The 27,776-nt window shown below is 37.3% G+C and overlaps 1 protein-coding gene across 3 annotated transcripts in view; it reads left to right on the top strand.

Moving 5' to 3' along the window:
- st8sia5 (ST8 alpha-N-acetyl-neuraminide alpha-2,8-sialyltransferase 5) overlaps positions 1-27,776 on the top strand; it is a 157,161-nt gene that overhangs the window by 97,460 nt on the left and 31,925 nt on the right. For all 3 annotated transcript variants that reach the window (XM_039750626.1, XM_039750624.1, XM_039750625.1), the window contains 5 exons: positions 2,567-2,653; positions 5,797-5,941; positions 7,013-7,125; positions 7,915-8,007; positions 19,438-19,896. In XM_039750626.1, coding sequence (XP_039606560.1) covers positions 2,567-2,653; positions 5,797-5,941; positions 7,013-7,125; positions 7,915-8,007; positions 19,438-19,896 — 897 coding nt within the window. The remainder of the gene's footprint in view (positions 1-2,566; positions 2,654-5,796; positions 5,942-7,012; positions 7,126-7,914; positions 8,008-19,437; positions 19,897-27,776) is intronic.

Raw genomic sequence — 27,776 nt, 5'->3', positions numbered from 1 at the left:
CCAAAACATCATTTAATCTAATATATAAAGCAGAGTCTATGTGTGTATGTATGTTTGTTTGTCCGCCATACAAATCTGCACCGGGCGTCTGCTCGGCACCAAACTGGGGATGGGGCTCCTTTGTGACCAGGAGAAGGTCGTGGGGTATGTTTGGTTGGGAAAAATGTTCGTGTTGAACCGCAAGGCACCTTTTCAATGACACAACGTTCAGCACACGTCCCCGTACTTATCATCGACAAGATGGCCACACGTTGAAACAGACGTTCAGCGCGGCGCCATCTAGCGGCAGCTTTGGTCTCTGTGCGTCGCTCTTTACCCGTGTTTCTTTAAATTGCCAAGAGATGGCGGAAGTGTCCAAGTATGAGAAGGCCAACTGCTTTGATCGGGTGAAGGAGAACTGCCATTTGGATGTAAAATGTGAATGACCCAGTGCGCGTGACCGACTGACACACCCGCGTTTCCGCACATCACACTCCCACACGCACTGATAGTGCTGTATTTCATTCGCCAACGTCTGTTATATGCAAGCACATTTGAACAGAGACTCGCCTTAAAAAGACAGCATCCTTCCCCCACCATTTTCCCCAAATGCAGCAATGGTTGTATGCCACTTCTCTCTGTAGTTACCATCGCTAACATCCGTTAGATGGCATCACGGTTCAACACAGACGCTCCTTAGAAACACAGCACTCCTCCCAGCTATTTTTCCCAGTACGGTTTCAGTGCTACTCTTTCTCACTGGCTTTCCGTATTTGTGGTGCTATTTGCTCGCTTTCCGACTCACAGTATGATTTCACTGTTGCTCTTTCTGACTAACTGGTGCTATTTGTTTGCTTTCCGATGTATTGTAAATAACGTAAATTCATCTCACTGTGGTGCTTAATCTGTACGTAATACCATGTAACACATTATAATTGTCCTGCTTTTCGCTAATATACCCATGCCACCAAAAAAAAGACGTAGAATTGGAATGTCCACTTCAGATGCCACAAGAAAGTCTATTTCAAAGGTGTCTGAAACGTCACAGCAGACAGAATCCAGAGTGGAGGAACTTACAATAAAATGTGAATCAGAAAACGGTTTATTTCATTTCTGTGTTTTGTTTCTTTCATTTGGGAAATTCACCGGTTATAGATTCCCGGGCAACACTGAGTACTCCTGCTAGTCTATTTTATATTTGTCAGTATCGTGCAAGAGTCTAACCATGCTAGGAGTACAGACTTTGCTGAACCCCATGTCATATTTTTTGCTAGTCAGTCACACTGTACACTGCTTTGCCCATCAGGTCAATTTAAGTATGTGTTTGAACAGTGGGTTTTAAGCAGTGAAAACTGAAGCATTCAAGTTAAGAATATATGTATTTCACATTTTCCTTTTGACTTGTATCTCTTAAAACATGGAACACTTCACAACGCATTACTTGCTGACCTTATTTATCAAAACATTGATTAGCAACAAGTCATATTTACAGTATAGTATTATGCCTTTTGAGTCAATCAGTTTTGCATGATGTATATCATGGTTTTCATAAAATGCATATATAGGAAAAAAAGTAGCCTTTTTTAGAAATATCAGTAACAATAATATAGTATCTTCCTAAAATAAGTTATTCCATGAAATGATGACATTTTAATAAGGATTAAAGAAATACTCATTACATAGAATGTTACATCACTGCAGTTATTTATAATAAAGGAGAGGTGAGTAAGTAAAACAGTAAGTTTGTGATACAGTCACTTCAGTTAAATGTATGGAACACTATCTGGCTGATTACATTTTAATAGCTGCATCATAACTCACATAGATATCATTTGTTAATAAATATGTTTTAATGACATTGTATTTGTATAATTAGATTAAATGTATTGTACTTAAGGGGCATGCAGCAATTGATTCATTGTTGATGATTAAACCTGTATGATTATAATTATTTGTCCAATACTTTAGCCATTAGGCTATACTAGCCAGTACTATTAACAGAAGAGCAGTACTGTTTCTGTTTTCCTAGTGATGGCATCTTTGTAGCAACTTGTAATATGGAGGCACAAGACAATACTGACACTAAATTGGAAAAAAAAATATTTTCTGTTTCTCATCTTGTCTCTGGTCTTTATGTACAATGTTTTTATGTCTCTCATCTCTAGATGAAACAGTAAAAGTAATACTGGGCATTAAAATGGGGCAGTGGCTAGTGCTGCAGCCTCGCAGCTCCAAAGTGCAGAGTTTGAATTCTGGCCAGGGCACATTTTTCCCATGTCATGTCATTTGTTTTTTTTATCCTGGCATTTTGGCCTGAGTAGATGCGTACATGAGTTTACCCTTTGATGGGATGGTGCCCTGTTCACGATTAGAAGTCAAAATAAATTAAGCAGGTTAGAGAATGTTATATTACACTAAGATACAGGCCCATTTGTGCCAACCCTATGAAGGACTTGCTTCTTTTTCACAGCTGGCCCTGATTTTTTTTTATATATTACTGTATGCTAAAGGTCCTTCTTTATCAAAAAAGTATACATTTTCCTATATTTTTATTTTAATAACCAATGTTTTGTTCATTGTTGATCAGGGTGAAACAATCAGAGCTTTTCGACAGATGGAAGAGTCTACAAGTCTGCAAATGGGAAATGAACAAAGTGGAAGCAAATGCTTTCAAGTAAGGATAGCGGGTCATTTGGTAGTTTAAACAAAATTAAGTGTAAATTAAATATGGTGGTTTCTGTTTAGTATTGCTCAACATAGCTCATAAAACATGTAAAAGGATAACAGGGAAATAAACATTCAACTATTCAGTGCATTTAAAGTTTGGATGTTATATGCAACAGCATTTTCAATAACGTAAGTCACAAAAGTCCTGCTTACTTCTTCCAGTATATTACTGTATATTTATTAATAGAGGGCTGTTAAGTTTTTATTTTTTGTGTATTTTATTTATATTTGTTTACTTAGCTGACATGTTCTCTCAAAATTCTTAAAAAATCAAAAGAAAACAGTATGAATCTGTCTATATTTCTACAATTGGAAACCTGACAATATAAAGGACTTAGTAAAGATAACACAGTTGGAAATTGGAAAAGAAACTGAGGAGCAGACGAAATGTTTTTCCTGCATAGTGCTGGTGGGTCTCATTCTGCCTGACAGGGCGAGGAAGTCAGTGTGATACAGGAAGACCTTGGAGTAGAACCACAGCTTCTGCATTTCAACAGGAGGTGTTTTGGGCATGTAGTTAGAATGCCTCTCACTTGTATTGTACAAAATAAAGCCTACTAGGGAAAGACCCAGAACATTTTGGAGGCATTATATCTCTGATCTGGGGATGTCTAGTAATTCCCCAAGAGGACGTGGAAAAAAATGCTAGGAATCAGGTGGCCTTCTCTATCTATTTTGGAATGTTGCCACCACAAATCTTATTTTTTTCTACTTTTATGTGACTGAAAATTAGTAAGTTCTGATAAAATCAATACAGCCATACAGACCATGATATGGTTCCACTAAATGCTGTACAAAGAAGACACAGCCTATATTATGAAATCTGAATTTTTTCAGCAGCATATGTTTCTTACATATATGTACACATGTGAGGGAGAGAAAAAGATGGACAGCTTAAAAGTGCTGAAGCTTTATGGCCATGTTTTGTCTCTTGTATATAAAACAGTCTACGTAACTATTTTACTGTGTTCTCCCTACTTATCCCAGTTCCACAAAGGCCATGTGCTGACAGGTAAATACAAGTAGTGATTGGCCAAGTTTTGTTTCCTGCATTATGAGCAAATGTTTAATCATATGAAGCATATGTACCTTTGGTCTGAGGTAGTCTTTTTAAAGGCTAGGGGGCTCTGCCCCCTGCTCGCTTCGCTCACCCACCCTCAGGTTTGGTTTACTGGATATACAATTTAAAGAAATTGTTATTTTCATGGGAATTGTTACGTATGCATTATTTTCACTTTTACTTTAAAGCTTTTGTAAAAACAATACTTGTCCTTTATTTCCGGCCCCAGGCGTGGTTAAATCTTTCTTGCAGGACGTATAACTCTGCTAATGTTGTGAAGGGGGGGCGGCTGAACACACACTAAGGAGATGCTGTCAGATCATCTGCTGGCTTTCTGCTGCTATTCTTTTTGTCGCGCTGAACGTCGATCATTTAAAAGCTTGTACAGCAGCTGTCCTTTTGCCACTTCGTGTCTTTGCCGCTCGCATTGTGAAGGGGGGGGCTGAATGCATGCTAAGGAGTTGCAGTCGGATCATCTGCTGGCTTGTGGCTGCTGGCGAGCTGCGTTTACTGCTTGTCGCACTTTGCGTCGATCATTTCAAAGCCTGTACAGCAGCTGGGGAAATTTGGCATTTTACAGAAGCTTTACAAACAAATAAACAAACAAAAAATAAGTAAATGCACACTGTAGTCTGAACACACACCAGAATAGCTAAAAACTTTACAGTGAGGCATTATGCTGGCATATTGCTGTTGGCAAAAGAGCCCCAGCAACATTTTCTGACACGCTTCTGTTGTTTGATTTTCTGTCTGGTCAGCAGTATTCAGAATGATTCGTCATTAAGACATTGGTAAGTTAGCCAGGATGATGTAACTTAAGGCTGATTATAATTCTGATTATAGTTGGCATTGAACCAATGGCATAGGTACGCCGTAGTCCACGTCACCTGCAACATATTTATTGCATAGCCTGATGGCGACTTCTCAAAAATGTGACTGCAAGTCACATCCACATGAACCCAATGCAGACCACTAAGCACTAAACACTGTTTGTCTTCTAATTTAAAAGTCGGTGAATGTATGAAAAAGTGGAAAAATATGAGGGACAAGTATGTTTGCTTATAGAAGAAAATATGTAGCAATAGCTTTTTTTGCATGGCACAAACACCGCCAACTAATGATCAGACATGTGCCTACAGTGTGGTGCGACACATAAGTCCAACTGCTTTCAGTGGTGTAGCCTGCATGCATAGCTATGGTGTAGGTTCGACACAGAGCCATAAATCAGCCTTTACTGTATCCCCCTGGGCAGTAACGTTTTAGTTATATTGTACTCTCTTTTTTGTCACCACTTATTCACATAAATCCCCAGTCCCCCTTGCTTTTCCCACTGTGTTTGATGATACCTGTCCAGCATTAAAATAGCATCTGAAATAAGAGGTTTAAGTCAGATTTCCACAGTACTCAAAATGTCACAATAACTGAACTCGCTGTATCACGCTATGAGTTGTAAAGCTTTTATTTAATGGTAAAAATCAGTTTTCCCCTAACTCATACTTTTCCAGTTAAAGTAATATTCACATTTTTGGTTATGAAATCCTTCTCCCCTTGGGTAGCTTTTAATTATTAATGTTAATAATTTTAAAATTAAAGATAAAATTAAATTGATGATGCAACAATTGTGAATTAAAAATTTCAAATAATAATACCATTACTTGTTTGAGATTTCCAGCTGTTTAACCTGCAGAATGTCTGACGTTATCTCAGCAGTATTGGGTAAAAAGGCATGGACCAGCCTAGCAGTGGTTGCCAGTCCAGTGTGGGGCTATTCATGCATACCCACACACATACAATTACACATGGCCTGTTGAGAATCACTAGTTAAAGTAACAAATACATCTTTAGAAATCTGGGTGGAAAGTCTGCACTGACTCAATTTGTGAGCACTGATAAATTGTGAATGTTGAAAAAATGCCAGTGCACATGTCTTAGATTATTTCTACAGTTATAATTAAATGGATACATTTTTCAAAATGTTAATGTATTGTGTTACATTGTGTACTATTCTGTCTTCTGTTTTTTTCTTTCAGAACTTCTCTCTCACGATGTTGCAATGCCCCTACCTTTCTTTTTACTACCAAGAAAAATACACCTGCAGGAACAAAGCTAAGATATGAAGTGGACAGCAGTGGTATTCTTCACATCAGTGCTGAGATTTTCAAAATGTTCCCAGATGTATGTACACATGTGTTATGGAATGTAGCAAATTGTTATTTCCATATGCATTATTTTTCTTGTTGTTAGCTCTGAGAAGATCTTCTAAGCATGTTATTTAATTGTGAAGTGACTTGTCCACACCCTAAATTATCAGATCCTAAACAAGCTGACTGAAACCTTGACATAGTTTATTTGAAGACAGTCAATATGAAATACTTTCAGTATATTCCTTTAGTTATAAATGGTAATAGTCATTTCCTAAATGTGATGGGCATTCTGTCCTTCTGCACAGATCAGATGTTGCTAATAGGTGGCAAGTAGTGCTGTAGATGTTTCAAGCTGCATACCTGTAGAGAAACTGTATCTGTTGGTTTTGATTAAAACCAAGCTTTATATTAAAATTCTTTTACTGAATCGAATTACACTTAATACTTCTTGTGTGGCTGTTTTGCAGGTTCCTGTTTGGATATTATTAGCTGGTCTGAGTAATTTTATTTTTTCCCAGTTTTTCAAAATATGTTACATCCCCAAGCATTGCAAAACAGAGGGTGGCACAGGGTTATTGTAGCTGAGTAAAACTGACATATTGACACGGTCATTATCAGTGATTTTTGAAGTCTCATGTATGAATTGGTCACTGTGTGTATGGATTTTGTACATTTGTTTATGTTCAGTTTTCTTGTGTCCTTCGCTTTACCTTGCTGTTTGCCAAAGATGTGCATTTTAGGATAATTGTGAGAGATTATGTGTGGAAATGCCAGTGTCCATTGCAGTGGATTGGTGCCTTGTACATTTTGCTTCCTGCCTTGTACCTTGAATTGAATAAGCTCCTAGGGACTCTGAACTGGAAAGTGGTTTTGTAAATTGATAGATGGATACATGGACATTATAATGGTCATTGAGGTTAGACATTTCTTTCAAGATGAATCTAAAAATGGTTGTAGGAGAATGAAGAATATTGGTCTGTTGGACAAAGCCCCAGAATCATTGTACATGGCATCGATGGCATTGAAGTTAATAGGTTAGGTGTTCTTGTTTGAAGCAAGGTGTAGCTGGATGTTAAATGTTTTCTTTTCTGACAATTTTAAGGATATGCCATTTTCCCGATCCCAGTTCAGGAAATGTGCAGTAATTGGAAATGGTGGAATCTTGAAGAACAGCAAATGTGGGAAGGAGATTGATTCAGCTAATTTCGTCTTTAGGTAAGTGCCTTGTTTCTTGCTAATGAATTTAAAACAGGATTAGTAAGTGTCAAACCTTAGCCTTTCATTTAAGTTTTCTTAACTTTTTGCTTAATGAAATGAAAACTAATGTTTGGCCAGGAATTTATTGGGCAATCTCGTTTATTTTCTCCTGTTGACTTTTGCTGTGTCAAAAAGCCTCTATGTCCAGTCACACTTCAGGGAGTGGGTATAGAAATGCTGCACTCTTACAAGTACTTGGAGGTCCATATCAATGACAGGTTGTACTGGTTTTATAACACAGAGGAACTATAGTCTAAAGGGCAGAGCAGGAACTTTGTTCTTAGACTGTGTTTATTTAACGTGGGTAGTAATATTCTTCACATCTTTTACAACTCTCTGATGGCCAGTGCTGGTTGTACAGTAAAACACATGGCATGAGCATCATCTCTAGGGAAATGTACAGCGGAAAATATAATTTATTCTATTTAATTCTGACTGGTGCTTTTGCTGCCCAACAACCTACTACAATAGTGAACACATAAACATCAACACTGAGCAAATATGGAATAAAAAAATGAGTCTACACTAATAGCATGACATCGGCTATGTGCAGAAATTATCCTTACTACTACTTCTTAACAAGGTTCGATTTAAAATCTTTTTTGCTAACCAGATTTGGTTGCAGTGAACTGTTAATTGACTGGATTTTCCATGGTTGAAATTTGATGAAAGTTTTTTGTGCCTTACTTCAAGCACCTCATAGTATTCGTGCCTAACAGTAAATAACTTTCTTTCATTCTCTTACAGGTGCAACTTACCTCCTATCTCTGACAAGTATGCAGTAGATGTTGGATACAAAACTGATATAGTGACAATCAATCCAAGTATAATCACTGAAAGGTACTGTAAGAAGATGTTTTGTACATGTTTTGATGCTGTATCAGACATAATAGTGAGTTACATAGAGTATCTCTTAGTTTGACCTATCTATACATTAGATTAAATCTGGTGTATTTTTACACTTAATTTAATTAAATGCATAGATTTATATATTTTCATACTGGGCAAGCATAGGATCCTGTACATATTTTCAAATTTACACAGGTTACCAATATTATGTATACAAATATTATATAAAGACAGAAAGGGAGAACACATCATGTATTAAGTTACTATAAGTAGAATATTAGCAAGGTTGTAAAAAAGGTGTGTTTATGAAAAATAATCTACACAAGAAGGATTATACAAAAAGGAGAACACTAATTACAAATTAAACAGGAAACAAAACAAAACAAATGTGGGCCTATCTCCACAGGTTTTAAGCCCCACCTTTCTGATGCAGTGGTTTACCTGCTTGCTCACCTCCAAACTACCAGCAAGCACAATTTTGCATTTGCCATTCCAGTCTGTTTCCGTAGTAAGAGATATTACAACTTCTGGAGATACTGAAATAACTGTTGATATTGTTAATAAAATGAACTAAACATCTGTGAAGTGGAAAATTTTATAAAAGTATGGAAAATCATTAAGCCAGAAAATGATGCTGCATTCACATGCTATTGGGCAGATGGTATAAACACATTTCTAAGTCAGAAATTGCATGTGAATGCCTTATGAACTCAAAGCTACAAATCCCAGGTAATTTGGAGAAAATAAAGCTACCCAACTTAATGTCATTAATCTGATTGAATTGCAAGAGAAAAAAAAACAATGTTTTGATTTTTATTTCCATGAAAAATACAGTTTATCAATAACTGCTTTTTTGCAGACCAAATAATAAATCAACACTGACCTCATATTTCTCCAAATAGTCCAACCACAAGCCCACATGAATGTATTGAACTGGGAAGGTGAAACATCACAGCTGGTAGCTCCAAATAGTTGAAGAGCATGTGAACACAGTACTTAATCATTTAATCATAAGATGAAATAAATTTAAATTAATATTAAAAAAATAATACACTAAAAAAGGAAAAATAAAACACTTAACTATTAAATATAACTCCAGGGCTAAAAGTAGTATTTTAAATATGAACTCTAGACACTATAGCTAATATAAATTAGAATCTAACTTCAGATGATATCGTTGATCTTAATGACTTAAAGTTGGTCAAAAACTCAGGAAATTAAAAGCCCTTAGGACAGAACAGAGCAGTAGTCTGTGGACATTAACAGGAGTCAGTAATCATCGGAATAACATGTAAAATAAACAAGCAACAATGCAAAAAATGAACCAGAACACATAAGGAGATCCTAATAGTAAGTGATCTTGGATTTGTTGGCTTTATCCAAAGCTTAGACATGAAAAGTAGCACGCTTCTATCTTCAGTAGTGTCACAAAAGAAGCAAACACAAAATTGTGTCACAATAAATTAAATTAAAATACACAATAATAACAAAAAAAGTTGAAAATATTATAGAATTAATCAAGTAGTCCCAAACATAAGTTATAATTGATACAATACAAAACTTAAGAACCAGAGGAGCTAATCACAAAAGAAAAGGAATAGCAAATTTGTACTGTGCTTGAAAAGAGGACAACTGGCAAGGGGGAAATTTAAAGATCCCTCCACACTAAATGAGTTTTCTGTCAATAACAGACTTTATTTAGATAAAGCTAGCTGTTGGAGTCTGTGTGTGCCTTTAGATAGATAGATAGATAGATAGATAGATAGATAGATAGATAGATAGATAGATAGATAGATAGATAGATAGATAGATAGATAGATAGATAGATAGATAGATAGATAGATAGATAGATAGATAGATACTTTATTAATCCCAAGGGGAAATTCACAAATTTAACAGCTGGTTTTGTAGTTTGGTGTCCCCAGTGACTCAGTCAAATCTGTCTACGGCACACCCTCATTTGATTTAGTCTTAAGTCATAGGGGACGGCTCATAATAGTGGAACAACACACAACAACACAACCAATGTGGTCTTACCCGAAAGTACAATGCATACAACGCAGCCCTAACTAAAAAGAAAACAAGGGTGTTTTACACTTCGTAAACAGAAATAGGGCAATTCTCTGTGGTGCTCATGGTTGTCATGCCATAATAGAATTGAAAAAAAAGAGAAGGGCAGACATTGTGACTGAATTCACCATAGCTGGAAAAACTTCATAATAGCATCATGTTTTTTGCTATCAGAATATGGCAAGATTGCGATACTTTGGTAAAGTGATGAAATGTCTGCATGGAGTTGTGTAATTTGCCATCCCCTGTGATTCAGGGTTGTGTAATCTGGTATCCTCAAGGCAATGTGATCCAGCAACTACAGTTGTTAAGTCTGACACCCCCTTCAATGAGAAAGCATGTAATGCCAGTGCTGGTTCTTTTATTAGGCCTCAGGTGGCTGTCATATTCATTAGAACACCCTGTTAAATGGTCATAGTTAGAAGTTGTGAAGCCTTGGGCTCAATTCTTAGAGTGAAAAAAGTAAAGTAATTCACAATTAAAAGAAATGAAAAACTTACAAAATGAGAAGTTTAGGTCCAGGGTAGAGGTCCTGCTAAACCGTGACAGTCAGTGAAGAGAAATCCAGCAACCAGACAGTCAAAACTACTCTCCTGGAAACACTGCACTAATATTCCATGTTTTGTTCCTCAAGTAATCACAATGCATAATCAATCACCCACTTTTAATAATATTATAGTTATTATTAATAGTATTAATACTGTAACACTCTTAAGTTAATATCCTAGGAATGTGGAGCCTATACCAGAAGTTCCAGACAGGAGCTGAACTAGACATGTTCTTCATGGCTACTTTTATAATTTTGAAATTTCTTCTCATTCAAATTAAAGTATTTGGGAACATTTAGCTCTGTCTCAACGTTTGTGTTTTTTATTTATATATATACTAGCAAAATACCCGCGCTTCGCAGCAGCGCAGTACTTCCTTAAAATTTTTATTAAGAAGAAAATTAAACCTTTTTAAACTGAGGGAAAATATACCAATAATTATTTGTTAAGGATCTCTTTGTATACCACATTGTCAGTTCAACCCTCCGGTTGTAATATGACCAAGCTGTGCGCTGAGCTTACTCTTGAGCATGCAATGTACAGTTGGCCATGTGAAAAGTAATCTTGTCCAAAATCTCACAGCTTGGATTGCTGCTGTCATAATCGGTTTGAGTCTCATGGTTTGTTTCAATTATGGCAGTATTTGCAGGACTTGTGTTGAAGTGACATTCGCATAAGCATACAACCGGTTTCATCGATAACTTCACATCCAGCTTTTGAGAGTTTAAGCATTCATAAACATCAAAGTGTCCACTACTGAAATCGTCACCTGTGAACATAAGATGTTTAAGAGGCATTGGTGGTTGTCGAAAGGTGTAAAATATTTGGCCATTTTGGTACACCTGAAAGCGACAACCGAACAATTCAGCGGCAGCCATTAACTCATATGCAGAACCATAGGTGAAGGGCTTAAGCATTTCACTCTTCTAGTGCTTGTGTGTAGTATAATTATCTCCTGTACCGTCATCAGTCCACACCTTGAACCTGTCCCAGTCATTCAATACATAAGACACAATGTTCCTCCGGATATCAAGATTGAGCCTGATATGTCAGTGCAATATGTAACACAGAGAATGGAAAAGGCACGTGCCATCTCCGGGCATGGAAACCACTCGGTAAGTGACAGTTATTTGATCGATGGTGATCACCTCGATAGCCATGTTAATGGGGGTACGGTTGGAACGATAAAGGAAATGGGTACCTGAACAATGTAAAGTAAGTCTAAAATACCTACACAATAACTATAATCGTCATAAATGAACAATAAAACAGCGGAGAAGCCGTGGATTAAATGAAATGGCTGCAGTTATCAGCAGGGGGACGTGAATCCCGTGGCGAAGCAAGGAAGGGAATGAAGAGACCAGAGCGACGGACGGCCTTATATAGGCAGGCAGCCAACAACATGGGAGGCGCTGGGATGGGGGACTCAACGCTGCCTCACACGGTGACCGAGCTGTAGGCTATGGACGTGTATATTTACGTAAGTAGAATTCAGTTAGCGTTGGGAACCCACGTACCAAATTTCTTGAAGATGGGCCCATAAGTAACAAAGACCATTGGAAAGTTCAATATGGCGACCGACAGTGGCATCACACCACCGAAATAAGTATGTACATTGGTTTTGGTTAGTGCAGGGAAGCCGTCTACCAAATTTCGTGAAGATGAAGCCATAAATAAGAAACTTCAATATGGCGGACGTTGTTGACAGTTATGACCGTTACGTGTAGAATTTCGAAATGAAACCTGCTTAACTTTTGTAAGTAAGCTGTAAGGAATGAGCCTGCCAAATTTCAGCCTTCTACCTACATGGGAAGTTGGAGAATTAGTGATGTTGGAAAGTTCAATATGGCGGCCGAAAGTGGCGTCATACCACCTAAATAAGTAAGTACATTGGTTTCGCGTAGTGCAGGGAAGCCGTCTACCAAATTTCGTGAAGATGGGGTAGGCCTTCTACCTACGAAGTTGGAGAATTAGTGACGTTGGAAAGTTCAATATGGCGGCCGACAGTGGCGTCATACCACCGAAATAAGTATGTACATCGGTTTCGGTTAGTGCAGGGAAGCCGCCTACCAAATTACGTGAAGATGGGGCCATAAATAAGAAAGTTCAATATGGTGGACGTTGTTGACTGTTATGACCGTTACATGTAGAATTTCGAAATGAAACCTGCTTAACTTTTCTAAGTAAGCTGTAAGGAATGAGCCTGCCAAATTTCAGCCTTCTACCTAAACGGGAAGTTGGAGAATTAGTGACGTTGGAAAGTTCAATTTGGCGGCCGACAGTGGCGTCATAACACCGAAATAAGTATGTACATCAGTTTCGGTTAGTGCAGAGAAGCCGCCTACCAAATTATAAGAAGATGGGGTCAGCCTTCTACCTACACGGGAAGTTGGAGAATTAGTGACGTTGTAAAGTTCAATATGGCGGCCGACAGTGGCGTCATACTACCGAAATAAGTACGTACATCGGTTTCGGTTAGTGCAGGGAAGCCGCCTACCAAATTTCGTGAAGATGGGGCCATAAATAAGAAAGTTCAATATGGCGGACGTTGTTGACCGTTATGACCGCTACGTGTAGAATTTCGAAATGACACCTGCTTAACTTTTGTAAGTAAGCTGTAAGGAATAAGCCTGCCAAATTTCAGCCTTCTACCTACACGGGAAGTTGGAGAATTAGTGATGAGTGAGTGAGTGAGGGCTTTCCCATTTATTAGTATACATTTTTGAAACATCATGCATTAGTGTCTATACTCTAATGGAATGTATCTGGAACTAAAAGGGTAAATTATATTTAAAGAAAAACAAATGAGCAGTGAACTGTGTTTGCAAAAACTATAGACTTGTGTGATAAAAAAGGCAAAAAGTACAAGAAGAGCTTATGTTAAGAAATGTGGCAATCCTGTCACTTTTTCTCTTTATCTTAAAGCAAAGACTATAGTTTTTATGACTCCAGTGAAAATACTCTTGTTTAAGAACCATTATACTGTATATTAAGAAGGTGTAAATAAACATAAAATGGACAATATAAAATGATAATAAAACTGAATCATATATGCTGAATGTTCCCTTTTAGACATCGGTATAGTAAAGTACATTTGTAGAACTAATAGGTGCCCATTTTGGACTACTAAAAATAAATAATTTAAAAAGAAAACCAAGCAATACTGATCAAGCAAAATTAGTATGAAAGGGTAAAGAATGTTCAGGACACTCTAAATCAGTAAGTTGTCTAATCAGAGTTTCCCAACTGCCTGTGGGATAGTTGAAGTAGGCTTCTTTGAGCATGCGGTCTCCTGGTAGTAGACAAACCAAAATTGACAGCCTTGTATGCGTCAGTGCATGATGCCAGATGGTCGGTCTGCATGCTTCAGCTGTTACAAGAAAATAGTTTATTTTGCCACAGTATGAGGTTAATGTGATCATCCTTACAGCTCCTACCACTGTGTTGGATGTGCCTGGACAAACCTTTGAGTTCAAAATCACTCTGAATTTTTGGGAGCCCTGAAAGCCAGTTAATGGAAGAATAAAAAGAGTTCAGTCTAATCGCCACACAGGAATTAGGTGGTATTTGAGGATCTTGGTATAGTTGTATCAGGAATACATTGATGCTTCCAGATAATAAAGACAAAATGTAGTGCAAGAGTGTAAAGATAACATAAAAACTGTTATAAATAAAACTGGTAACACCTAAGGTGTCTTACTTCAGGTTTCTTCTCCTCCCACACAAAAGCTTTTTATAGAAACAGTTTCTGAAGCAGTATAACATTTTCAACCCTATTTAATCCATTTAACGGTCATGGCCAGAGCCTGGTCAGGGTGTCAGTCCCTCATATTACCTTCTAACATAAACACACACATAGCTTCACACTCGCACATTGACAATATCAAATCTCTGGTTAACATAAGATGGACATCTTTGGGATATGGGAGTAAAACCACAGTACTGAAAGACATAAAGATAGCAGCAACCCATGGATTTCAAACCTGGGACACTGGATCTGTGAGGTTTTACCTACTACAATACTGTGTTCCCACATTTTTTTTTAAATGTGAAGTGCATAGAGACCAAAAAATGTAGTAGATTCTTTTAAATAACATTATAGAAAGTCAAGTGAACACTAATATAAGCACTCTAACAATGGATTGGTGACACTAAGGATGTACTGTAGCACACTTTGTGGGTGTATAAAAAAAGTAAGATATGATTTGTTAAATTACATATGTAAGTAATTTGCTGTGTTAGCCCTTGTGAATTGTAAGTACTGGTTATTGATTTTAGATGCTTTTACAGTAGAATCTTTTATTGTAGTACTGTTTTCCTTTGTGTCATTCATATAGTTTGCAGAATTAAAATTCACTATTTAAAAAAAAGTTTTGCAACAAATGTCTGATATGTCTAATATGATAAAATATGTAGATATATTTCTTCCATATTCCTTATAGTTTTAAATAAAGTTTATTACAGTGTTTATTGAAATCAAATCAAGTCAAATTTTATTTGTCACATACAATTTTACTTACAGTACAATATGTAGTGAAATGCTTAGTTGCTCAGCTTCAATGACTGTGTTTTTTAAAAAGGATGTAAAAGGACAGCAATAATACAATTGTATGTGACTTTATAATGAATAAATAGAATTATAAATATGAGATAAATAATAAATAATAGCTAAATGAATAACTTAATAACTTAATGTAAAGGAGCTAACAATAGGTCATCATGCATTCCTAGACAGTTTTTTATTCAAGATGTGGTTGGATTGCTGTCAGAAGCTCCTCCTCAGTCTCTCTGAAATGGCCTTAAGGCCACGGTTGCGCTTAGCTGACCACAACACAGAAAAGAGGCCGTTGTTGGAATAGCTGATGTTGCATATAATTTTCTTTGTCCTGGCCTGACATCACTTGGTGTAGATGTCCTTTAAGCTAAAGTGTTCACACCAAGTGATGCATTCAGCTGACTGCATCACTCACTGCAGAGCTTTGTGTCCTGCTGTGTGTTGTTCAAAAACCAGGAAATAGCACTTCATGTAAGGATACTTTCAATGGTGAATTTATAGACGTTCTGTAGTAATTGGGAGGGAAGCTTGAAATCCTTGAGATGTTTATGTGCCTTCTTTACCAAGGTGTCATGTTTGGACCATGTCAGGTCTACTTTGATGTGGATAGCTACTGTAGATATCTGAAAATGTCTGCCCTCACTAACTGGGAGTTATTAGTACTGAGGGGGGTGGCAGTGCCTCTGCTGTTTTCTCCTAAAGTCCACAATCTGCTCCTTTGTCTTCCTGACATTCAGGAGTAGACTGTTGTCCTGACACCAGTGTGACAGACTCGGCACTACATCCAGGTAAGCCTGCTCATTGTTGTTAAATATCAAACCTAGCATAGCTGTGTCATAAATTGATGCTAGAGTCATGTGCAGCTGTGCAGTCATATGTGCAGAAGGAGTAGAGCAGTGGACTTGGTATCCAGCCTTATGGAGCACCAATGTTTAGGGTGAGCAATAATGAAATGTCATCTATCATTCAAACCGCCTAGAGTACCTGTCAGGAAGTTAAAAATCCACCTGCACAATAGAGTGCTTAGACACAGGTCCCTGAGCTTGGTGATTTAGTTTTAGAGGATATTATCAAAAAACATCTTAGCTCAGTTGCTCCCGTAAATCCCATAATCTAAGATTAATTATATAATGTATAATAATATAACTAATTTGTCAGCCTTACCAAAAGTAAAAGTGTAAAATAACTGCATCATGATGATCCATGGAAAGAACTGGTGTGCCTTCAAAGTTACCAGTTGAGGTGTAGGCTCATAATCTAAGAAATCAAAAATTTAGAAATAAGCTTTATTCTGATTTTTTTCTTCTAATGTAACTTACCTACTTGTTTTAAAATCCCAGGGGTTGTACAATTTAGAAGCTGACTGAAAATATGAGTAACTCATAAATGAGTTCCAAGCTAGAGGATCATCGCTGCACGAAGTCTATACCATCTGGTACAAATACATTATCAGCACAGATGCTTCTTTTAGCATGCAGCACATTTAATGAACCAGCAACTCTATGCTAGGCATATTATACCAACACTCTTACCCAGACTCTATATACATCAGGTTATACTATAGTGTAAACACAACTTTTATGATCTGGCATCCAACCATAGTGTAAACTCGCCTTATGTTTTTGGAATTTGTTTTGATGAAGACAAGTATCTACACTGGGACCTTTTGTGAAAGGTGGCTAGAAAAGCTCTAGTTTGCAGTCACATTCAGAAAATGCATATAGTATGTGTTTATTTATATGAAGAATGCAAATTATGTTGTTTAAACATTTATTTATTGCCATTAGAGTTCCCTTTTATAGTTTTCCATTTTTCAGTCATTGTCCTACGCTAGCTAATACCTCTTTGCATATTCATGTATTTCCTTTAGCTATTTGTCTTGCTCAGTCTTTATTTAAAATAAGCAAACATTATATGGTGACAATAGAAAAACTTTATGTCTCTGAATCCATGTGTGTTTAAAACAAAGCACCTGTTACAACTGTTGGAAGTCTGTGTGGCCATGTGAATGTTAAGTATTGTAATATTGAAATTCCTGTATACTGTATGCTTAGGAGTTAAGCCGCTGTCACATTACATGACTTCTACATGGAAAGGATAGCGACTGTAGTTACTGATCTTCTCACCTCAACATATCATATTACACAACTAGAAATCATACTTGCAAGCATAGTTTCACATTTTTAAAGTACCGTGACATGACAGACAATAATGTGCTGACCATGCACAGGCTGTATAGGTGCAAAGAATTCAGCTGCAATCTCTGTTCTTCATTTTTCTTTTTTTTTCTATTCTGTCTTGGTACATAAAACAAGTCTATGATCTGTTTCCATCCATCCATTATCCAACCTACTATATCCTAACTACAGGGTCACGGGGGTCTGCTGGAGCCAATCCCAGCCAACATAGGGCACAAGGCAGGAAACAAACCCCGGGCAGGGCACCAGCCCACCACAGGGCACACACACACTCCAAGCACATACTAAGGACAATTTAGGATCACCAATGTACCTAACCTGTGGACTGTGGGAGGAAACCGAAGCACCCAGAGGAAAACCACGCAGACACGGGGAGAACATGCAACCTCCACGCAGGGAGGACCCAGGAAGCGAACCCGGTTCTCCTAACTGCGAAGCAGCAGCACTAACCACTGCACCACCGTGCCACCCAATGATATGTTTGGCAGATCCAAAATGCATTTCTTATTTCTAATCACTGCATGGGTACTCGTTGGTTGTCAGCACACACACAAACAGCAAGCCCACCCCTGCGACTTAAAGCAAAATCAGACCTGTTTGATTTTTTTCAGGACAAGTAGCAGACTAGATGGCCTGTGTCATTGGAAGTCATGGGAGTGTGCTGAGACTGCTATCAACGCACTACAAATATTTAAATGAAGACTCAGAATTGCTTGAAAAGCCATGCAATGTGACAAGGCCCTTACAGAAAATAGACATTATGACAACCCTCTTGGCTATCTACTAGGTGCTCTGGCTAATGGATGTCTCTGATATCACAATGTATTCTGAATTGATAGGATGCTGGGCATCCTTCCTGATAATGTGTAGCAATTAGTAGTATAAAATGGTTTCATAATCTGAAAATTATTGTGCAAATTAAGCTCTTGTGGATATTATAGGTTTCAAAGACAACCTTCAAAGAAACACAGAAAAAGCTAATCTAATTTTTAAACTTTACCGAAATTGTAAATAATGGACTGAACTTTTAGTCTCTCTATCTTCTCTGTAATGGTTGCCTTTTACACCCACTCCGTTATTCCTTTCATGTTCCATATCTTTGTTCCCCCTTTCATACCCTTCTTCACCAGCTATTCTTTTCTAGACACATACCTGATGAGGACAGCTGCAATGTTGTACCTCTGACTTAATTTGTCAGGGTTGAAAATAACACTTTTCCATCTTTTCCCCTTATCTCTTCAGTACATCCAGTACTTGGTTTCATGCTCTGATTTGATGTTTGGGCACTGCAGGCTCTTCTGAGTGCCTCATTATTCTGTTTGAAGTATCTTGAAATCTACCTTAATGTCTTGGGCTGCTGTAATTTTGCCTTGTTGTTGGCTGTGTATAGCAAGGTACCTTATGTAAAAAACAGATACTGTATATACAGAAATGACTATTGATTTTAAACAATATTTTATTCCAAATTGCAAACTTATTTCTATTATTGCAAACATTATTTTCATTTAAAGAAAAAAAGGATATAAGCACGAATATAAGATGATATGGCTATTGATTTTATTCCCAAATTAAGTGGTGATTTTATTTTGCAGTTGAGATCTCACAGCAGTTTAGTTTGTAGTTTCCATTCTTATATTCCTCAGCACACATAAACAATTAAGGTGCTCAAGGAGTTTTATTTACATGGCAGTGCAGTAATAAATGAAAGCAGGACTTAAATGTTTTGTACTAAATATACTAACATGAGGTGAAATCTCTTTTTATTGTTAATGCAATGTAGTGTTTAGTGAAGCTAATAAAAACGTCACCTCAGATAGTCATATTAATTTTAATTAACTGCCAGTAAATCACGTTTTCTAGTCAGCATCATTAGACATTTTATAGTAAACAATATAAAGATCAGTTAATTAAATTGAGTATAGTAAGCTGTTGTTTCTTTTATGGCTATTTATAGCCTAATATTAAGGTGGCTTCTTTTTTACCGGTTTTCCTTCACTTGTTTTGTGATAATACATGCCTGTAATGTGGTTACTGTTTTTTTTTTCTTCAGGTTCCAAAAGCTAGAAAAATGGAGGAAGCCTTTTTATGAAGTCCTTCAGACATATGAAAATGCGTCTGTGGTTCTTCCTGCCTTCTACAATACACGCAACACAGAGGTTTCATTCAGGGTTAAGTATGTGCTGGATGACTTTGATTCTCCACAGTCTGTATTTTACTTCCATCCACAGTACCTGCTTAACGTGCAGCGTTTCTGGATGATGCAAGGTGTGAGAGCCAAGCGACTAAGCAGTGGACTGATGCTGGTCACTGCAGCTATGGAGCTCTGTGAAGAAGTGCATCTCTATGGCTTCTGGGCTTTCCCTATGAACCCCTCAGGAATCTTCATCACGCACCATTACTATGACAATGTCAAGCCTCGGCCTGGCTTTCATGCTATGCCCAATGAGATTTTTAACTTCCTGCACCTGCACAGCAGGGGGATATTGCAGGTCCATACTGGAGTCTGCAGGTGATGTTAATTTTTTGTCTTTTTTTTAAATCACATTTAAATGTTTTCTTGTGAAGTTTTTTAAGTTAACAATTTCAGAAATACAGTATATTATGTTTCCACAAGCAGTGCTCTGGGGATCTATTTAACTTTGTTTGCAAAAAAAAAAAAAAAATGTATTTAATATATTGAGAATATGTATATATATATATTTTATCTAAAATTATTTTACTAATTAGCTGATGCTTCTCTCTGAAGCAACTTAGACACACAATTTCATAATCTAGTAGTTTCAGTATACCTGCAGTGTGAGACTCAGTATCACACAGAATTGAATCAACAACCTCATATTTTACAATCTAAAGTCATTTATGACAATTTAAACCAATTAGCACTTGTTTTACAAATTCATCGTCTAATGCAGTATGGTTTAGAACAATCCACTCAAAACATGCGCTTGGGGCAAGCTTTGTTTATTATTTTTTTAGTGTGGCTACTAATTTTTTAATCACTGGTCAATTCCTGCTTTCATAAATCCATTCATCCACTTTCTGAGCCTTCAATTTCCACTGCAGGTTTGCAGGAAGATCCATCCATCCATCCATTTTCCAACCCGCTGAATCCGAATACAGGGTCACAGGGGTCCGCTGGAAGGAAGATTATAAATTTTACTTTTTTTACTATGTAAATTATTTTAACACAGCCCAAGGTAACAGATAGATAGAAGCATTTTCTTGTTTCCTAGTTTTAGACCTCTGTAAGGAAATACATTTGTGATTCATATATAAAAATTGAATTGGTGGATTAGTTTTGCTAAGATTACAATATTAGAATCTGTCATCTTCCATATTTTCTTTCACGGTTTGCATTTTTAAATGGACTGCTTGCAGTGCACTTTTGAACAGCGGAAAACTTAAACTGAATGAGCTATTGCTGTTCATATATGATTACTAAAGTTCATCAATTTGTCCATCTTTTTCATCCAATCATTCTTTTTTCTCACAGCAGAAACATTTAGGAGACATCACTTATATATTCTGTTTATTATAGCTTGTTATTTGCAACAGTTATTAATAGTCTATAATTATTGCTGATAGAGAAAACTATATGACAACTATTACATCCATCATTCAACCCGCTGTATCCGAATTACAGGGTCACGGGGGTCTGCTGGAGCCAATCCCAGCCAACAAAGGGCTTAAGGCAGGAAACAAACCCCGGGCAGGGTGCCAGCCCACCGCAGGACGCGCACACAAACACCAAGCACACACTAGGGACAATTTAGAATCACCAATGCACCTAACTTGCATGTCTTTGGACTGTGGGAGGAAACAGGAGCACCCGGAGGAAACCCACGCAGACACGGGTAGAACATGCAAACTGCACGCAGGGAGGACCCGGGAAGTGAACCCAGATCTCCTTACTGCGAGACAGCAGCGCTACCCACTGCGCCATCATGCCGCCCCCAATTACATATTAATTACATTTAAACAGTTGTAGCAAAAGACAAAAATGTTATTTATTAAAATGGACATGAAAAGTGATTAAATTCTTGTGTTCTAATAGATTTATAAGAAGTCACACCTACCTTTTGAAACGAATACTTGAGAACATACATACAATGGGCAAAGACAAGCCCATTTAAAGCAAGGAATTAACCCCTGGTTAGGAAATTTCAAGCTGCTACAGGTAGGCCCCAGAGAGTGTTTGGGAGTCCATATCTTAAACTACTGACGAACATTCTCGGGAAGAAACCTGGACTAAGCAAAAAAATAAATAAATAATTTCAGGTTGTAATTTAAATGATACAAAGTGCATTTGCATTTAGTAAAATGGGAATGTGTAAATACAAAGCTCATTATTGTTTTGCTGTTTATAGGACAATTTTGGCAGTATTACTAGTGATTGTTCATCAGGAACTGCAGAGGAATTAAAAAATATATGTTTCATTAAACTATTCAGAACTGGCAACTTCATACTTATTTTTTTAATATATACTACCTTTGTAAAAAATGAAAAAACATACAAAAATTAACTAATAACCAGCGGTTTTTACATGTAAAGCCAATTATATATTGCTGTTTTATTAATGGACTTTATTTATAACACTTGATCACCTTATTTTAAACTGGGCTTCATCCAAATGACTGGAAGACACTAAGACTATTCTCTAAGACTTTTAGACTTTTCAGAATCTATTAAGCAGCAGCGTTGAAGTAAAAAGGTATAACAGTGACAGACACGAAAACAAATTACTAAGATTTGGTCAAATGACCATCAATATGATTCTTCAAGTCGACCATTTACTCTTCTCTCCCCATTTTCAGTCTACCCTCTTAAAGCATGGCACTTCAAAACATAAAAGGCATTATTAGCAGGCCAAAAATAGGTTGACTATTCAATAATTTGTATATTTTTTGGAGTAAGCTCCATATTAATATAAATATAGCTTACTTTGCCTGGACCTTTATATGAAGTTCTCCACTGTTGCCTTTGTGTGTGTTTAAATATACTCTCGATGTCTAATAGGGAGTTGTCTGATAGAATTTATCGTTTTTTATTTTTCTGCAGTCTGAAGACGTGTTGTTCTATTTATATTTAAATATATATTATATTTTTAATTGTATGAAGGTAAATTCTAGATATTCTATGCTCATTTAAGAACTGTAAAAAACATAGTGGATATTTAAAAAAATAGTCAGTTCTTGAAACATTAAAAAAACATTCTATGCCTCAGCCCAGTTGAAGTAGTCTTACATAATGAGCCTTTTTGGTTATTTTAGTTTAAGCTTTTTATTGACCCCTTGTACCCGTGCAGCTCCCTCATTGAGTCACTTGTTAAGGAGCAAAGCTATATTTAAGGAACTATATAAAACTATTGTAATGAATGCATCTTAAATATTGTATGCAGTATTGGGTTAGAAGGATATAAAAATTGTTAGAAAAAAATCCAAAGAATAGACATTTTACAGTTAAATTAAAAGTGGCAAGTGTCAGAAGCATTAATAACTGTGTAGAAAATAAGTTAAAATGATGTTATCAGCTTATTATTTAAACTTAACTCTGCTTTTCAAAAAGTATTAATCCTACATTCTCACAAAAAATTATGAATGCACAATGTGGAACAAGTGGCTCGAGAGGAGTGCTCTATGTATTAAATCTAAATTATTTTACAAAAGCTATTTTTACTAATTCACTTTAATCAGCCAAAAGACCTATTATATTACACCATTTTTCTTTTATTAATTTTCCTCTTTGTGTATCAGGGTATTCTCAGTGAAAGAATAATGTTCTGCCTAGGGCATAGAGCTTATCTGAGTCATTGTCATACAGCCAAGCTGTTATATCACTGCATCCTGGAGCATTTGCATGGATTTTCTGTAGTAATTTATAGCCATTGTTTCAAGCTTGCTTCAGTATTTGTGGCTTTCAATAATATTTAAATGAAAATGACTAAATAGTGAATCAGGCATCTCCTTGGCATTCTAGGTGGTTGTTATTCAGTTTGTTTATTTATTCCTACGATAACACAAGCAAAGGATAAACGCGGGCCTGTGTATTTTCAAAGATATATTTTTAATCTGCTATAAGGGCATGTTTATCTTGATGTTTTCTCTGGTAGAAGTTGTACCTGGGTGGCAGAGAATATAGCAGTATTTAGACAGGGACCAGAGAGAAGGGCACTTAGACAATCATAAGGCTCACAAAATGCTAGTGTGGGAAAGCAGGTTATGTGAGAAGTAGAAAGCTCTATCTCTACCATTCTTATTCCAGGTGAATTATTTGATTACAAAAGAATGAAACAGAGATGCCTTGAATATGCTAGCCAGGACTGAGAGTAAAGGGCAGACTGGAAGCTAACTTATATAGCCTGTTTTTTTATTATATTTTCATTATATATACAGTGATTTCAAGAAGATATTGTGACCTGGTCATTATGATATTTCATAGACCTACCCTGTACGCTGGAATTATGTAAACCCCTGGTGGAGTTTAAATACCACTTAACTGTGGGAGAATAAGTGAGACTGAATTCAGGAAAAGCCCCATTGTCAGGGAGGAAGTGAGAAAAGAATGAGAAGGCAAGTGAAAATCTAATGTGCTGGTATTTGGTGATAACAAAGTAGGGAAGAAGCACAGGGCAAAAGACATCTATATAACAAAGTAAATTTTACAAATGAGAAGAGACCCTTCAACAGGATTTGCTTATTTTGTCTTTATATTTTATGTTCTTCCCCTTGTTTTCCTTGTGTTTTGGTTTGGAATAATTCAAGTATTTTGATACATTTAAGCTCTTTTTGGCCATAGTCTCTATTTGGAGAGACATCTGAGAGTTGTGCTCCCATCACATTTGATTCTTATACATTAGAATAGTTAGATTTGTTTCTGTCTTTGTTAAATAATGTCAGGTAACATGTATATAATTACATTGTATTTAGTTAATAAACATAATAAACAAATATAGTGGAACCTCGGGTCACGACCATAACTCGTTCCAAAACTCTGGTCATAACCAGTAATTTCCCCCATAGGATTGTATGTAAATACAATTAATCCGTTCCAGACCGTACGAACTGTATATATATATTTTTTCTTTAAAGATTTTTAAGCACAAAAATGGTTAATTATACCATAGAATGCACAGTGTAATAGTAAACTAAATGTAAAAACATTGAATAACACTGAAACAAACACCCAGGCTCCCTGCTCAGCTGCACGCGAGCCTGCACTCTGTCTCTTTTGCTCTCAGCTGCACGCGAGCCTGCGCTCTCTCTCTCACTCTCAGCTGCACTGTGCTCTCTCTCTCGCTGTCTCCCTCTCTCTGAAACAAACACGCAGGCTCCCTGCTCAGCTGCACGTGAGCCTGCCCTCTCTGTCTCTCACTCTCAGCTGCACGCGAGCCTGCACTCTCTCTCTCACTCTAAGCTGCACGCGAGCCTGCGCTCTCTCTCTCTCTTTCTCTCTTTCTCTCTGACACAAACACTCAGGCTCCCTGCTCAGCTGCACGCGAGCCTGCGCTCTCTCTGTCTCGCTACTCAGCTGCACGCGAGCCTGTGCTCTCTCTTTCTCTCGCTACTCAGTTGCATGCGAGCCTGCGCTCTCTCTCTCGCTCTCAGCTGCACTGTGCTCTCTCTCTCGCTGTCTCCCTCTCTCTGAAACAAACACCCAGGCTCCCTGCTCAGCTGCACGTGAGCCTGCACTCTCTCTCTCTCTCTCTCACTCACTCCTCAGCTGCACGCGAGCCTGCGCTCTCTCTCTCACTCTCAGCTGCACGCGAGCCTGCGCTCTCTCTCTGTCTCTCTTTTTCTCTCTGAAACAAACACTCAGGCTCCCTGCTCAGCTGCTTGCTCTCTCTCAGCTGCACGTGAGCATGCGCTCTCTCTCTCGCTCTCAGCTGCATGCGAGCCTGCGCTCTCTCTCTCTCTCGCTCTCAGCTACACGCAAGTCTGCACGCTCTCTCTCTCTCGCTCTCAGCTACACGCAAGTCTGCGCGCTCTCTCTGAAACAAACACGCAGGCTCCCTGCTCAACATCACGCGAGCCTGCGCTCTCTCTCTCTCTCTCTCTCTCTCGCTCGCACTCAGCTACACGCGAGCCTGCGCGCTCTCTCTCTTGCTCTCTCTCTTTCTGAAACAAACACCCAGCCTCCCTGCTCAGCTGCATGCGAGCCTGCACTCTCTCTGTCTCGCTCTCAGTTGCACGCGAGCCTGCACTCTCTCTCTCGCTCTCAGCTGTTCGTCAACCGAGTGTGTGGTCATGAACAGATGCAAAAGTTTGGCAAACTTTTTGGTCGTAACCCGATTTGTACGTGCTCTGAGACTTTTTGTGAACCGAGGTTCCACTGTACATAGAAATTGTAAACTTCTGGTATAACACGTATGATCTTTAAAAACTACATACAATACATATGGTCCCCTATACCTTAGTATATTTAGACAAAAGTATTAAAAGCCATCTTGTTTAAGCTTCCAACACCAAAAATGTGTTTTACTGTTATCATCACTGTAACTACCTAATAAGGTAGAATTGAAATGAAAATGGAATGTTTATTGTAATTTAAATTGGTCTCACTCATATCACACCATATTCAATGTCAGGTTCATTTACTTCATTCTGCATTTTTTTTTATTTTACATGTATAAAAATTCCAGTTTACTACTGTTAACCTGTTATCTGTTAATTATTTTCAATAAAACTTGAGTGCATTAATGAGAAGTTATCAAATCAACAGCAAGTTATGAAAATACATAATAGACATTAAATACTGCTGCCCCTGTGATGCAGGAAAAATGGATGTTAAAATGAAAAAAAAGAAATTCTCGTACCCAATTTCTTTTTGGCTTCATATGCACATATGTTGCTGTTTTATCTATTGAATTTCACACAAAATTCACACTAGAAAAATATCTGAGGAGAAAAAAGTGTAAAAGTGTTGTAGCAGCTTGGCTTATTTCTTATAATTTTGGTTACACCATTGAATTGTAAACTTCTGTAAATGAGACATCAATTTTAACAATTTTAATGATCAATAAATTAATTCATTATATCGAAATAACAAATAATATTTTGCCATTTTTATCTTTAAAATGTAACCCATCACATCAATCAACATAACTGATGCTTACTGTCCTTCCCTCTTTCCATCAAATGCTTCTTGCCAAACTGACTACAGCAGCAGTTGATCACAACAGGTTCCACTCCAGGTCAGTTAGGGACAAACCCAAACTACTGTTGTTGAATGCATGTCCCTTTATGTCCATGGTATACCTATTTTCACATGAATGCTTTCAGCAAGAATAACACACCATGACACAAAGCATGCATCATCTGAAGCTGGTTCTATGAACATTACACTAACTTCATTTTTGTTATGATTTGGTTTATTTTTAATTTTTTCATGACTATGCACCTTTTTGGTGAGGTCGGGGTCTGTTTATGGTTTATAACATTGCAGAACCTAAATTTAACTTTTATATTTGTTAATGGTGTGACTTTACAAGGATGCTGGGAGTGCATGACACCTAACATCATTAATATGACTACATAAAGGTCAGCGCTGTGCAATTCCTGGTTATCTGAGATTGCAGATAGAGCTTGTAAACCTCAGCTGTTTCTCTGATTTCAAACTTTGTTAGGCTTCCGACTAAATTTCATTGTCTGGTTCCTTATTCTGTTCATTCTTTTTCACATGATACAAGGCAGTACAGTTTAACTACAATGGTGTGTACAGTTTTCAGTTTAAATTCAGTAGAGGACCTTTTGGAAACGTGACACTTGAGATTTACAGCATGAAAGTGTGGCTGAAAAAGTTTGGTAATGCATGGACCAAATTCTGTTAGCATTGTTCCCAGCATGTGGCTGTATTCTTGCCCCAGTTAATTAAGGCTGTTCTTGAAACATGAGCACAACCTGTTACTGGAAATGTGTATGCAATAAAATTGCCACTCACTGCATGATGATCACAAGTGCAGACATTGACATAATTAGGCAATTAACCTGTTCTAATGTTTAATATCACATTTAAAAATGCTAGGCAGAAGAAGTTGCTAATTATGGTTGCTACAGTGGTTTAAAGATGAGGTCTTAGTCTCTTTGATAGAGACCTGATTGTTAAGATATTTGATATGGGTTTCAGTGATGAAAGTTGCCTGCTTTATTGATGTTTTGTGATGTTAACATGGAAACATGCTTCATCAGATGATAAAAGTGTTGACTAAAGGGGAAACTCTTGACTTTGGTATCAGTACATTGATTTTTAGAAAAATCTAATTTGGGGAAAGTAAATGTAATCAGTTATTCACTGCCTAGAAGTTCAGATTAGGGGATACTGATAATTGGGGTATGCTGCATAAACCCCCATTTTCAAGTAATTAAACATTTGCTGGTAACATAGTACATGGT

This window comes from Polypterus senegalus, chromosome 4 (genome assembly GCF_016835505.1).
Source record: "Polypterus senegalus isolate Bchr_013 chromosome 4, ASM1683550v1, whole genome shotgun sequence".
NCBI lineage: Eukaryota > Metazoa > Chordata > Cladistia > Polypteriformes > Polypteridae > Polypterus > Polypterus senegalus.
Note: the sequence above shows the minus strand (reverse complement) of the source record. Positions and strands in the feature narration are given on the sequence as shown.